Genomic DNA, 15,593 nt, shown 5'->3' with positions numbered 1-15,593 from the left:
AGCTTTGGAGTCTTGTGAGCAAAAATTCTATTTTGTGAGCTACTGGCCTTAAAGTTGTGAGTGAGCGATTTGGCTCCTGCATACATTAGTTTGCTCTGGAGCCATCCTGCCTGAGCTAAGACAAAAACGTGTGAGCTGGAGGCTAAAAAACTGTGAGCTAGCTCACACTAACTCAGCTTAGAGGGAACACTGGTGGTGACGGTGGCGGTGCTGCTGCTGCGGGTAGCCTGACCTGGATGGCTGAGGTGAACCCCACTGGAAGCCAAGCAGGGTCAGTCCTGGTCAGTGCCAGAATGGGAGGCCACCAAGGAAGCCCAGAGTTGCAACGCAGAGGCAGACAAAGGCCAACCACCTCTGAACATCTCTTGCCTTTAAAATTCTATGGGGCACCATAAACCAGCTGTGACTTGTTGGCATTTTACACACACACAGTAGTAATACTGTTAGTCTGAATACCAGGACCAGCCTGTCATATATGCGCCTGAGAGAAACATTTGTGCACGCCAGAGCGGTCGTTCTTCCTTAGTCACCAGGGTCTCTGTTCTTCTCATCTCCCAAGGAATTCACATTGTCCACAGAGAAAATTGCTGACAAAGATGAGGAGAATGCTGAGCGGGGCAACTGGTCAAGCAAAACGGACTATCTGCTGTCTATGGTCGGCTACGCCGTTGGTCTGGGCAATGTATGGCGGTTTCCCTACCTGACCTATCAGAATGGAGGAGGTAGGATTCCCCCCCCCCCTCTTCTTTCTCACAAGGAGACCTTCTGAGAACTGCTTTGGGAACATGTCTTTCAGTGTTTCATTTTTAAAAGTTGCATGTGTTATCATGTAGTGGTTGTTAGAGGGCCCAACAAAATCTGGGACCCTCAGGTTCAGATCCCACCTCTGCGATGAAGCTAGATGATCTTGGATCAGTTGCTCTTTCTTTGCCTAACCAACCTCGCAGGGTTGTTGTGAGGATTAAAAGAGGAAGGGGAGACAATGTACATTGCCCTAAACTTATTCAAGGAGAGGTGGGTTTGAAAGGTACTAGACAGATTTATCAACACAGGGTTGGAATTCTGCCTCCCTCTTCCCAGGTTACTATTTGCTTGGTCACCTTCACATCCATGTGATCCAGCAAGGAAGCTGTGCTAATGGCAGTTCTTCTGATGCCCCATATGCATATATGAGGACACAAATGATTCACGTGGATATATCCGCAATGGCAGACTCGTGATGATTTTTGTGGGTGATTGTGCATATTACAGGACCAGTTATCTATGCATATTTGAATACATTTGATTCTGCTACGTTGTTTATTCTGCTTTTGGTAGTTATGAGGAGAGGGAATAAGCTACACCGGGATCTGAAACCATCCCCCCTCCCACACACTGGAAACCCCACTGAATCCCTTTCTAGCATCAGAGTTTTCATGCTCTGCACTGCTCAGAAGTTGCTTTATCTAAAAATGAAGCATGAGGTTCTCTGGATGTTTAGCCAAAGCCAAGTGCTGGGCTTCGTTGACAGGGACACACCAGTCCTTTTCTCTTGCATCTAACATGCTCAGAGGTTCGATTCTGTGAACCACTGAGTTTTTAAAAAAAGTGTGTAGGATTCAATTCCAGAACTGCTGACCTGATGCCACATCACAAAGGGTGGCGTCGGGGTCCAGAGCTGACTGGGAGTGTTGCACCTCTGTGTTTGTGTTGAAGGCGCATCATTAGATGAGCAGCTGTGGTTGTAAAGATGTGTGCACGTTTTGTCAATGCATAATTCAGTTATGGAATTTGCTGCTACGAAACATGATGATGACCACTGGCTTAGGCCAATTTAGCAGGGCAGCAGTCAGAGTCATGGAGGAGTGGCGGTCCGTCAACAGCTCTTAGCCATTTTATTTATTTATTGAATTTGCACCCTGCCCTCCCCACAAAGCAGGCTCTGGGCGGCTTACACTGGCTAATACATAACAATTAAAACCAGCGTAAGATCAACCTAAAACAATTCAGTTATAAATAATTCATAGTTCATAAAATGCTGGCGATGTTTCATTAGTTACTTAAGATGGCGTACTGTAAGGGTGCGTAAGAATCTAACACTTACTCTGCTCAGTGCTCAGAGACAAGATAACACTGAATGCCTGTTGCTGGAGGCAATTGCCAAGGAGGGCTCTTGCCTTTGCACCCTACTTATGGACTTCCTGGAGGCATCTGCTTAGCTACTGTGAGAAAGAGGATGCTGGACTAGACCTTTGGCCTCATCCTGTAAGACTCCTCTTAAATTCAGATCATCAGACCCATGGTCTGATCTAGCTAGGCATTTCTTATGTATAAGCTGTTTCGCATCCCAGAAATTGGCTTGGAAGTGCTGCATTGCCACGATAACTCATGCATTATTCTAGGCAGCCTTTCACCCACCATGGAGACACTTGCAGTGGCAATGTCCCATGCATGATACATTGAAGTGAGCAGTAGAAATGGTGGCATTGAAACAGATCAGCAGATGAGGTCTCTGTTACTACCAGCCACTTTCTGTTTCATCTTGGCTCCATGCATTTCCAGGACTTGGGCTATTGATTCACTGTCATCCATTATGTGTGTGAGTTAAATCCTGTTTGGGATGCTTTCTCATTGGGATCCTCTTGAGCCTTCCAGGATTTGTGTTAACTTCTGTTGACATCTGTCAGTGCGAAGTTCAGAATTACGCACAACTCTAGTGCTGGTTTAATGTTATGCCAACAGAATCTGGCCCCATCCCAAGTACCAATTTACCTGATCTTTGCCACTGGAATTCTCTGTGCCAGTCACAACAACAACAGGCTGTGATTTCCTTTAATAAGCCAGAGCATTTTACAGCTTTGCATCGTGTTGTATTTACACAAACGTCATGTGGGTTTTGCTCTTTTGGCAGGGGCCTTCTTGATACCCTACACCATCATGCTGGCTCTGGCCGGGCTGCCTTTGTTCTTCATGGAATGCTCCCTTGGGCAGTTTGCCAGCTTAGGACCCATTTCCATCTGGAGGATTCTACCCCTTTTACAAGGTCGGTGTTGTTACCGTTGCATATTGATTTCCACCGCTTGCCAAGAAGAACGAGAAACAGAAAAATGAGCTCCCTGGGAAGGTTTCTCTTTGTAGCGTTCTAGTTTTGTGGATAGCGCAGTTGTGCACAGGCTGGAGCAAGGGGGCCGAAGAAAGAAAGCAGAGCTGATGTGGTGCAGGGGATGGTGGACCAGGGAGACCTGAGCCCAGCTCTCATTGAATCCATTGCTACCTTGAATGGCTGTTGTGAGGATAAAAGTGGGAGAACTTCACCTGTACTGGAGTTTCATGGAGGAAGGGTGGGTTATAAATGCATTCTGGAAAAGCCGCCGTTCAGTTTCCAGCCCACTGGTCTGGAGATGGCCCAGAAAGTAGAGAGGCTTCAGAAAAGCAAAAAATAAGATGGGCAATGAAAGAGCAAGATTCTATAGGCTGATGGAAACCCGATCCAGGTGACCCAAAAACTGTTTCCTGGAAGGACTTGGCATTCACACAGTGTCTTGTTGATACTGGCCGGCTGCCCCTGCAGCAGAGCGACATGGCTCCAAATGAAACAGGAGATAAGCAAAGATGGCTCCTCCAGACCACTGGCACCCCAGCCCGTCTTTTCCACCCCTCTGTCTGCTACTACAGCAAGGCATCTTTCACAAGGTACCATGCAGCTGGAAACAGAAGAGGCAGGGCAACAGGACCAGGGCAACAGAACCAGCTATAGCTTCCTTCTCTCTTGTAGCAGGGCTTTTTTGGCTGTGGCCCCCACACAATGGAATTTCCTTCCCCACGACACTTATCAGGCCCTCTCAGTCCTGACTTCCCAAATTCTTGGGGGAGGCGTTGCTGGGAGGCTTTGAAGTGTCTCAACTCCCTGACTCTGTGGTGTTCTAATATATGTAGATTTTATCTAAAGTTACCACTGATTGCTGGTTTTATTACTGATGGCTAGTTTATGGTCTCTAGGTCATGGGTTTTTTTGCTGTTTTCACTTTTGTTGCTGTGTTATTTCTGTATGAGGTCACTGCCAGTTACTGTGGTTTATTTTATGTTACGTAGGCATTTACATTTTTTAGCATTTGCAATTCTGTGATGTTAGCTACCTTGACTATTATTTTGTAACAGAAAGGTGGAGTCTAAAGCTTCTAAACACACACAGGAGATTTACCGCCCTACATTAGGCATGAGAGGTAGCAGTGCTACTTTCCAAGGAGGTGCATGTGGGCTGATTTCAGTGTCACACTGGCAAGGTAAAAGCACTCTCCCATAAAGCTATGCATGCTTAGTTAGCATTGCTAGTGCATCTGGGTCATAGTCATAAGAACATAAGAAGATTCTGCGGGATCAGACCAGTGGTCCATCTAGTCTGTCACTCTGTTTCACACAGAGGTCAGCCAGTTGCCCTACAGAGCCAACAGACAAGGCAGAGAGGCCAAGGCCTCCCCCTGATGTTGCCTCTGGATACTGAGGTTCCCTTTGCCCACAACTAATAGACATGGGTGGACCCAGGCCCGTAGCTACAGTGGGGCATCTCGGGGCTGGGCCCCCTGACTTACCACCCAGGCCTCCCAACTTCCCATCCAGCTGGTTTATTTTATTTTATTTTGCATGCGCACTGTGGCCTTTCCAAGCCATCACCCTGCCCTGCCTGCCAGCACCCTTGCACCCCTCTCTATCTCATTGCTTTTTTAAACCTTTACTCTCTTGTCGCTCCTGATACAGCCTGGGGTGTGTGAAGGGGTGCACCCCCAACTTATTTAAATGCCCCCCCCGAAGTAAAAAAAATCCTGGCTACAGACCTATCCTTTGTGTCCAGGCAGGTATGGTACTGATGTTCTGTTTAAGCCTGTGTAGCTTCTTTGTGTGGGTAGCAGCCCCCTTTAAATGGAAATGCTGTGCAACTGCACATATACCCACAGACGTGTTCTCTTTCCCAAGCTAGCGCCACTTTTAAATCAAGCCTCTGATCTTAGCTGGGCAATTGTTACCACGGACATCCCTCTTCCCCCTTCCCCTGGGCCACTTCTTCCCTGAATCAGCTTGACCCTGGTCCCTGTTGACCCTCAGCTGTCCTTACGCTTTAGAGTTTGATTCGGAAGGAAAGACCATTGTTTTTGAAATTGTAAGGGGGGGTATGTTACATTTGTCCCTGTGAAGACAAGCCTCTGGATGGTTGACTGGTCACATCAACAAAAATAGGAGGCGTGAGAGCCCTAACCCCCCACCCCACCCCCATGTAGATTGTAGTGCTCTGCTTGTGGCTGCTGTCTTTTAAAGGAAATCTGCTGTTTGCAAGCTGATCCTTGCTTCAGTGGCTCTTCTTGCTAGTTCTGCTTGATTGGCTGTAGATCCGGAGATTGTCCTCCTGACCTTCATAGGAGATTATAGGAGGAACAAGGAAGCTTCATTTTTTAAAGCTTCTAAAAGTCATCACCTTGTTGATCATTTGGAATAGAGGAGCCCTGAAGGGATTAGTGCCTCCAAATCCTGGCAGGTTCCTGGCCAGCCTGAAGAAGTCAGACTGAGAAACACCCAAAGCTCCTTTCAGGTTTTGACAGAAATAGATGTTGCTTGTGATCATTCCCACTCCGCCAAAAAACAAAAGCCACCCCAAACATGCTTTGCATGTTTTAACAGTTGCAGTCCTTAGATGAGAAAATTTCCCACCAACCACTGCACAGATGTTATCTACAGGACACTCTCTGGGCCACCTGCTCCCCACTGGTGGCCAGTACACTGGACACTCACTGTGGGCCAGTTCACACAATACAAAACCGTAGTGTCTCTCATGTGTCCTGTCTGTCAACAGATATGTTCTGGGAGTTCCATGCTCAGAACTTAATTCCCAGGCATGCATAGGCCTGGTTTGAGAGGACCTCTGGCAGGCATGAGGACTCTATAACAGACATATCAAACATACAGCCCAGGGGCCAGAACCGGCCCATTCAGGGCTCGTATCTGGCCTGCAAGCAACTGGGGAGAAACCAGTCCAAATGTGGACTGGAAGGGTCTATATTAGGGTATGACACCCTTCCCCAAACGCAGGGCCTCCCCAGGGTCTTCCATACGGACAGGGCAACCATAAGGGACGAGGAGGGCTGTTTTGGCTGTGAGTTCTGCTGAGGAGGGATATAGGTCATGGTCAGTGGTAAAATACCTCCAGTCCCTGGCATTACATGTTATGGAACACATGGCCTGGCTCGACAAACTGACATTTATGTCAGATCCGGCCCTCATGACAAATGAGATCAACACCTCTGCTCTATAACATGTGACTGGGCATTTGGATACAGTATGCAAAAGATGACTCAGCGCATGGAGATCTGAAGAGCTTTATCAATAAGGGTCGAGCCAGCCGCTTACTCTGCATGGAGGAATACAGTCCTAAAGACACCTGGCTTGGGAGCGAGCCCCACGGAATGGTCCCAAACAGGACTCTGTGTCGATCCGCTTAGGATTGCTCTCTTGGTCCAACAGATTACTCATCACATCTTCTGTTTCTTGTGGGCTGGGAGAGTTTGACAAACATTTGCAGGTTTAATTGTTAAATGTGTGTTATGTTAACTGCTTAATAATAAAGACTCTCCTGGCACCTTGAAGACTTAACAAATGTATTGTGGCACAAACTTTTGCGAACAAGAGCCCATTTTGTTGGCAGCGTAAGACAAAGTGGCCTTTAGCTCACAAAAACTTGTGCCACGTTAACCTTTCAGGTTCCACAGACCCTGTATTGTTTTGGTTGCAGCAGAGTAACCTGGCAGTCACTACCTGCTAGGGTTGCCAACCTCCAGGCTGGGCCCAGAGATCTTCTGGAATCACAATTATAAAGTTTCCTTCTATCGACGTTGTATTTAACTTTAAAATAATTGTCAGACAAAGAAGCTTGCTTACGTCTTTATATATAATTGTTAGAAGTTCCTTTTTCACAGGCTGCAATCACACGTTCCTTTAGGTCTGACCTAGGTGTGAATGCCTGACGGATCTAAAGGGAGCGATCAGATAGCAACATCTGGGAAGCGTCCTGCAATCGTCGGCAACCCATGCTGTTCTGCTATGGAAGCAGAGTTAAAAGACACCAGGGAAAGCAGAGTTAAAAGACACCATGTGTTATCTAGATAAGGGGGGCCATGGGCGGACTTTCCCCTGTCTGATCGCTCTAACACGCTCTCGTGCCATCAGGATGGACTGATCAGGCCATCCCGACTCCGTGCTGTTCCCCCCCCTTTGCAGTATGTGCATAATCGCATACTCCATAGGTGGCCCTCGGTGCAGAGGTGCGATTCCTCGTTTGTGTGCAAGGGAAACAAGCAGCAAAAAAACCCCTCGACTCATCCACAGTTGCGTTTGATCACACAGTGACGGGCTGCGCCTGCAGCTTCAAAGGGCTGTGTGATCGCGCAACTGCATGTCAAATTCCTCCAGGGGGAATAGCCTCGCTTCCCCTCCACTTCAACTGGCGCGTGTGACCGCAGCCACAGTGTATTTTGTTTTCCTGGTATCTGCAGCACTGTGTTCCCTTATTAACAGCATGTTGGCAGGGCAAGTATTTACCCTTTGAAGGAAAAGGGGTGGGAGAAGGACACTAACTCTCCCCTAGGCATAATCCCAGTCATGCCCGCGGTTCACCTCCGTGGGTCTTTGCTCTGATGTGCTTGGACTACCGCTTGTAGCCAGAAGATTACTTGGGGGTATTAAATTAATCAGTGAAGTTACCCTTCCTGCAGAGGAGAGGTGGGTGTCAGCCAAAGACAAGGCTTTTTCACAGGTGGCGCCTTCCCTTTGAGGCTTGCTGGTGCCTGACATCTGCCTTACTGTCTTTTAAGCACCAGGACAAAGCAATTCTTTTTTATCCAGGGATTTAACTGAGAGACTCTATATTTTTTGTTAAGGTCTGCTTCTAGCCTGTTTTATGAGTACAATTTCATGGATTTTATTCTGACTCTAATGCTCAGCTGCTTTTTTTGTAATTTTGTTTTTATTGTTTTTGATTTGAGAGCTGTCTCAAGCAGTTCTCTGGAGAGGTGGCTTATAAAGTTTAGAAATAAACAATACAGGATGGTATGGGAGGTGAATAGGGGAGATCTCTCCCCAGTGTGCTTTATTTCCTCCCATAGCCCAAATTTCTCTCTAGGGGTCTGCTTAGTTCTGGGAAAGTGGGAAAGATGCATTTTAGAAACAGCTTCCATTTTAATGATGACATTTCTTATTTCTTTCCCTCCAGGAGTGGGAATCACAATGGTGCTGATTTCAACATTTGTGACCATCTACTACAACGTCATCATTGGCTACAGCCTCTACTATTTATTTGCCTCTTTCCGAAGTGAGCTCCCTTGGGCGAGCTGTGACCCGGAATGGGCTGACGAACTATGCAGCAAGACTGCAATTGGTAGGCCCCGTTAGCAATACATTATTTCCCCCCATCCTGACCTATACTCTTTCACAACATCTCACATTATTTGCATTAAATGGAGTCACTGTTTGTTGTTGTTGAACTATACACTTCTGGCCCTAGAGGGACTTCCCTCAAAATGGGAGGGAAAGGCCATCTTTTGGCACTTGTGCGTAATCCAGATCCTAATAATCTGTCACCATCTAATCTGAGCCAGAAACGGAACCAAGGATGGGGTGGTGCAGATGAAGGGACAAGATTATGCACACAGGACTGGTTTATTCTTAATGACAGAGGTCACCTGAGGCAGATTTAGCCCACACCAAATGGTGTGCCCAAGTTAGTTGTTTCATTTGCGTAATTCTCATTTACTCCTAAAGAGAAAAGTAGAATGCTGGCTTTAGGAGAAATGTTGTATGAAAGTAGTTTCTTCTTCTCGTATTTGAGGAAGGGCTGTAGCTCAGTGGACGAGCTCCCAGGTTCAATCCCCAGCATCTCTAGTTAAAGGACCAGGCAGTAGATGATGTGAAAGACCTCAATGAGATCCTGGAGAGCTGCTGCCAGTCTGAGTTGGCAGTACTGACCCTGATGGACCAATGGTCTGATTCAGTATAAGGCAGCTTGATATATGAATGTTCATGTAGATGCTAATCCAGCCCTCACCAACATGATGCCCTCACCAACAGCGATCCCATCGCATGGCATGTGCAGAACACATCTCTGTGCAAAATACTGTGAGATACTGTGATATACATTATACTGTCACAGGGCTCCATCTGGCTATACACCAGTCCCTCCGCTTTCCACACACACTTCACCCATCCTTTTTACAGACACATTGCTAGCTTGTTTGTAAGAAGTTGGCGGTCCATGGTGGAGCTACGCAGATGAAAGGCTGATCTGCCTGTGCAATCAGGAGGAGGTGTGGTGATCAGTGGCTGAGGTCCACAGGGACAGAAGGGAAATTTAGCCTCCTTCCTTCCCAAATGGTGGCCCTGAGTGCAGCACTTCCACACTGATAGGTAAGAGCTGCTTATTGAGGATTTTGTTTCATTGAGGGCTAAACCTGCCCTCCAGTGCCCAGTTCTCTCAGCCTTCTCCGATAGAGAAGCTACATATAGGTGCAATGTGCCGCCCTGAGCCTGCTTCAGCGAGGAGGGTGGGGTATAAATAAAATAAAGTAAAATAAATAAAATAAGTAAATCTGTGTACAGAGGGCGCTCCCTGCAACGTACACACTTTCTGTACACATGCATGCTCCTGTCAATATGAAAGGCATTTTTTCCTCATAGTGATAATAAGAATAAACTCATCAATCAAAATAGTAACAGATGAAATTATGTTTGCTACAAGAAGCCAATCTTTTCCTTCTCCGGTATCATATAATATTGCCTTCTGTTCTTTCAGTGCTCTCGTGCAATGCCACACAGAACGATGGCACCATTATCCATGCCAACTACTCTTGGGTCCAAAGCCAGAACCTCACCTGCCTCAATGAAACCTCAAAGTTTGCAGACACCCAGGTTCCCAGTGAACAATATTGGAAGTAAGTATTAAACCCATTACTCTTTGTCATTTAATGACTACATCTTATTGGCAAAGTGCTTCATAAGTGCTATTCCAAAGTCATAGGGAAGGGTGCCATTGTTCCCATTTTACAGATGAGGAGCCCAGTGGCTTGCCCAGACAGCAGAAGAAGTGGGATTTGAATAGCAGGGGTCTTCCAGATCCAAGTTCACCATACTACCCATCAGGGATGAAAATAACTTAAATTTCTTAACAATACTGTCTCTGTCGGGGGACTCAGAGCAGAAGATGGGAAGTATCACTTCAGTCACTTTCTTACTGGCCATCTGTAGCAGCACATATTGGCTTACTTTCTTCTTTGCTATCCACTCACCTTCTTGAGGTTTTGTAAGCCTGAAAATGTCAATTTATAGAAATGAAAGAAGTAGCCCTGTGATTAAATACGGTATATTTTTCTGATATGAAAAATTCAACAAATTTCATTCCCCACTCTGATGCATGTGCATCAGTGTTCCCTTTAAGGTGAGTTAGTGTGAGCTAGCTCAGAGTTTATAAACCAGAGCAAACTACATTTTTTCTAAGCTCAGGAAGGATGGCTCCAGAGCAAACAAATTTATGCAGTAGCCAAATTGCTCATTCACAACTTCCAATAAAGAGTTCCAATAAAAGGGACATCAAACACAAAAATAAGTAGTGAACCCCAAAGTGTTTCTCCCACCCAGAAATTATTTGTAACAAAGTTTTCTGTTATTATTCACAACATTTGCTTGTAAAAATAGAAAAGTGAGATTTAAGTTTCCTAAATAATAAATAGTTATTCATAATAACAGAAAGCTGCATTTAAATTTCAGTGCAGCACACAGAGCTATTTGCGCAGTTACGGATTCCATGCACCACTGCAAATTCCATATCAAAGTAACATTGCAGAAGGGAGATTCCTAAACCTGCTCTGAGTTCCTTCAGAGGAGGGCAGGATAAAAATGCAATAGGTAGGCAAACAAACAGACAGACCTTGGGAAAGATGTTCCCTAACTTGTGTTGGCTGAGATAACACAAGTGTGTACAAATAAGAAGAGCCATGCTGGATCAGACAAGGCTTGTCAAGTCCAGCATTTTGTTCACACAGTGGCCAACCAGCTGCCTCTAGGAAGCTCACAAGCAAGATGACTACAACAGTGTCCTCCCTCATGTGTTCCCCAGCAACTGATATAAAGAGGCACCCTGCCTCTGGTACTGGATCATGCCTAGTAGCCATTGGAACTAGCACCCATAGTACCCATTGATAGCTCCATCCTCCATGAATTTGCCCACTCTCCTTTTAAAGCCCTCCAAGGTGGCAGCCATCACTACGTCATGTGGCATTGAGTTCCACAATTTAACTATGTGCTGTCCTGAATCTTCTACCCTCCAGCTTCAGTGGATGACCCCAGGTTCTAGTATTATGAAAGAGGCTGGACGGCCATCTTTTGGGTATGTTGTAGGGCTATCTTTTGGCTATAATCCTGCAGAGTGCAGGGGGTTGGACTAGATGACCTGCTAGGTCCCTTCCAACTCTAACATTCTATGATTATAGGCAGAAAAGCCTCTCCCTGTCTACTCTTTCTGTACCATGCATAATTTTACAGACCTCTATCATGTCTCTACTTGCCTTTGTTATAAGCTAAAAGCCCTTAGCATTTTTCTGATCCTTATAGGGCAGTTGCTCTAGCTCCCTCATCACTTTGGTTGTTCTTTTCTGCAACTTTTCAAGCCCTACAATATCCTTTCTAAAGTATAGTGACCAGAACTGTACAGAATATTCTAAGTGTGGTCTCACTATAGATTTGTATAAGGGCAGTATGATGGTGGCAGTATTATTATCTGTTCCTGTTTTAATTATAGCCAGCATGGAATTTGCCTTTTTCACAGCATCCGCACACTGACTTTTTAATCGAGCTATCTACTAGTACCCCGAGATCCCTTTCTATGTCTATCGCTGCCAGTTATCCCATCTGTGTGTATGTGAAGCTGGGATTTTTTTGCCCCAATTCACATCACCTTACACTTGCTCAAACTGAATCTCATTTACCACTTTAATGCCCATTCCCTCTGTCTGCAGAGATCTCTTTGGAGCTCTTCACAGTCCATTTTGTTTGAATCCAAGAAGAGTCCTGTTGAATCCGATTAGTGGTCCTTCTAGTCCAGCATCCCGTTTCACACAGCAGCCAACTAGTTCCCTTGGAAGGCCAACAGACAAGGAATACAGGCCAAGGTCAAGGCTTTCCCCTGATGCTGCTTCCTAGCACTGGTTTGCTACCTCTGAATGTTGGGGATCCCTTCAGTCACCACGACTAGTAGCCATTGATAGACCCATCTGTGACAGGCCATTTCTCTCAACTGAGGGGACCCACACAGCCTCCTATGACTTTGGGGGAACCAGGTTTATTTTAAACTATAACCCCCTCAATTATCAGGTAGTGAGTGTATAGGCTTTGGGTTCACTGCTATGAGGTAAGTTTTGTGGTGCACAAGTAGAATATGGAGCAGGAATTATATTTACAAGAAGATTTATTTATTTACAAGCAGGTTTCAAGGAACAGATCAGCAGCACAGGTCTCCAGATAGACAAAAGAGAAACCTGGCTGAGGCACGTCAATTTAGAGAGTAGTTTTGATTTTCTTTGATCCATCCAAGCATAAGCAAGCTTTTACCAATTAGTCACTAGGTTGGAGCTTAACAAACTCACAGGATCCAACCCCCACACCAGCCTGCCCTTTCCCAAGAGTCAGACAAAATGGCACAAGGTCTGCTCATTGCCTAACGGTTGCCTAACAACTGGGTACTCTGTTCTCTGTCAGAAATGGATCCAAACCACTCCGCCACACTACCGAGCAGAGCTACCCTATGCTCTGTCTGCTCTTTTCTTGAGCCAGCCCTGAGCTCCCGCTGCTCTCTCCCCGAGGCAGAACAGAACTGCAGCTGTTCCAACCCCCTTCCCAGAGGTGATTGGGTGCTGGAGCAGCACACTCATAGGTTTAACTGAGTGGCTGTTTTCCCATTCAGGGTCTGGACAGCCTTCTGTCCGTCATGCCATCCTCCATGAAACTGTGTAATTCTCTCTTAAAGCCACCTATGCTCTTGGCCATCAGTGCATCCAGTGGCAGTGAATTCCACACTTTAATCATTAATGGTTCATCCTGAATCTATTACCCATCCACTGCATTGGGTGCCCCTGAGTTCTCCTCTTTCTGTACCTCACACAGAATTTTATAAACCTCTATCATGTCCGCTCTCACCCATCTTTTTCTGAAGCAAAAAATCCCAGATTCTCCAGGCTTCCCTCATAAGAAAGATGCCCCATTCCCTCTAAGCTGAGTTAGTGTGAGCTAGCTCACAGTTTTTTAGCCTCCGGCTCACAGATTTTTCTCTTCGTTCAGGAAGGATGGCTCCAGAGCAAACTAATTTACGCAGTAGCCGAATTGCTTGCTCACAACTTTAATGCCAGTAGCTCACAAAGTAGAATATTTGCTCACAAGACTCCATAGCTTAGAGGGAACATTGGCCCCAACCCTTTAAGCATCTTAGTTACCATCTTCAGCACTTTTGTGGGTAGGAGTCAATAGAGAGAAGTACAAAAGAAGGTACAGATAATTAGCTTCAGGAATTCTCTGCTACTAGGTGTGGTAATAATGACAGTCTTAGGCTGACCGTGAAAAGCTCCAACAGGACCTCCACAAACTGGGTGAGTGAGAAATAATGTGGCAAACTAAGTTCAGTGTTGGTAAGTATAAGGTGATGCACGCTGGGGCAAAAAATCCCAACTTCAAGTATAGGCTAATGGGGTCTGAACTTGCTGAGACTGAGAGGGGAAAAGATCTCCGGGTCATAGTGGATAGCTCAATGAAAGTGTCAACCCAGCGTGCTGCAGTGGTGAAAAAGGCAAAACTCAAAGTTAGGGATTATTTTAAAAAGGACTGAAAATAAAATGGCCAATATTGTAATGCCCATGTATAGATTTATGGTGTGGCCTCATTTGGAATACTGTGCACAGTTCTGGTCACCGTGTCTCCAAAAGGACATTGCAGAGCTGGAAAAAGTACAGAGGAGGGCAACCAAGATGATTAGGGGGCTGGATCATTTTCCCTATGAGGAAAGGCTGAAGAATCTGGGACTTTTCAGTTTAGAAAAGAGATGACTAAGAGGGGACATGATAGAGGTTTATACAATTACTAGTAGCAAAGCCCATTGTAAAAGGAATACAACGAGCACTAGGAAGATGTTGGCCTGACCCTCCTCCTTGGCGAGTCTTTTAAAGGTGCTGCAAGCCTTGTTTCTGGGTTCCATCAAGCCTGGACTCAGTGCATCACTACCGAAAGGGCAGCAAAGTGACCTCCCCCACATGAAGGGGGCACTCAGTGTCTTTTACCCACCCACCTCCCTCCCTCGAGAGTGGCGGCCCTCTCTCCGCAGAGCCATGGCCGGAGGGGGAGAAAGTGAGCACACGCTCAGCAGTGTCTCTGCGAGAAGCTATGGGGGGGAGCAGGTGTGGGGAGAAGCCTTTGTGCCTGGGCCGCTCTTTCTCTACAAACAGAGGTGGCCACTGACTGATAGGCAGCCCCAGAGCCTTCCCAAGGTGCTCGGCCACCTTGGTGAGGTGAGGGGGAGCTCCTCCAGCCACTGTGCCTGCCTGCCTGGCAGCCCCTTGGCGGCTCCTGCCGGGGCTTCCTCCGCCTCTTGCCTGCACTCCGTGCTCTGTCCGCAGTGCTGTGTGCAGTTCCTGTGGCACTTTAGGCGTCAGCTACTTCCTGCTCCTCCTCATCCCGCCGTCGGGCTTCCCAGGAGCCGCAGCTCCTTTCCTCTTGGCCATACCCTACCTGCAGCTGCTGCTGAAGAAAGGCAGGGGAAGCCTTTGGAAGGAGGCAGCCAGCTTTCTCTGTGGGGCTACCTGCTGAGCTCTCTCCCTGAGGAAACGCTGGCCTTGTGGCTGAGGGAGAAGGGCTGCGAGGGGCAGCGAAGGTGAGTGCTTCCTGTGCTTGCCACCACTCCTTAGGTCTGCCTCCTTTTCCTGCGCAGCCTTTCTGGCCAGTCGTCAGTGGCCAGTCGTCAGGCCCCCACCCCTTGGCATCCTTCCTGGCGGCCCCTCCTCTGTTTCCCTTTTGGGCCGTGGAGAGGTTGCTGCTCCCTCCAGGGGGGCAAAAAACCGAAGGAACGCCTGAGGAGGAAGTGTGGAGGAGAAAAAGGAATCCCCGTCACTCATAATAAGTGGGGAACTCTCCTGTACCACACTGGGCTGCCTCCTAAGCCTCCGCCCGGTGGAGTATCCATCCCCTTCACCAGCTCCCTCCAGACTGAGGCCGAGACGCTGGCCACTGGCTCTGTGGACAGGACTGAGGCAGCACAGCGAGACAATGCAGCCAGGGGATTGGCAGACCTTTTGAGTGGTAGCTGAGGGAGCCAAAGGCTGTGGGACCATGTGTAATGTTCACCCCCAAACAGAATTATATATAAGGAGAGATGCATAGTGGAGAGAGTTGACTAAGAGAATTTTTTTCCCTCTTCCAAAGGGCAATGAAATTGATGGGCAGTAGGTTCAAGATGGACAAAAGGAAATACCACTTTACACAGAGAGTGATTAAACTGTGGAATTCACTGTCAGAGGATGTAGTGATGGCTGCAGGAACAAACC

The 15,593-nt window shown here is 46.9% G+C and overlaps 1 protein-coding gene across 1 annotated transcript in view; it reads left to right on the top strand.

Annotated features, from left to right (window-relative positions):
• SLC6A14 (solute carrier family 6 (amino acid transporter), member 14) overlaps positions 1–15,593 on the top strand; it is a 31,699-nt gene that overhangs the window by 531 nt on the left and 15,575 nt on the right. Inside the window, exons 2-5 of the mRNA XM_015416271.1 lie at positions 560–722; positions 2,891–3,022; positions 8,234–8,398; positions 9,809–9,947. Coding sequence (XP_015271757.1) covers positions 560–722; positions 2,891–3,022; positions 8,234–8,398; positions 9,809–9,947 — 599 coding nt within the window. The remainder of the gene's footprint in view (positions 1–559; positions 723–2,890; positions 3,023–8,233; positions 8,399–9,808; positions 9,948–15,593) is intronic.

Source organism: Gekko japonicus, unplaced genomic scaffold, assembly GCF_001447785.1.
Source record: "Gekko japonicus isolate JY-2015 unplaced genomic scaffold, Gekko_japonicus_V1.1 scaffold603, whole genome shotgun sequence".
Taxonomy (NCBI): domain Eukaryota; kingdom Metazoa; phylum Chordata; class Lepidosauria; order Squamata; family Gekkonidae; genus Gekko; species Gekko japonicus.
The sequence above is the reverse complement of the archived record's forward strand: the minus strand, read 5'-3'. Positions and strand labels throughout refer to the sequence as shown.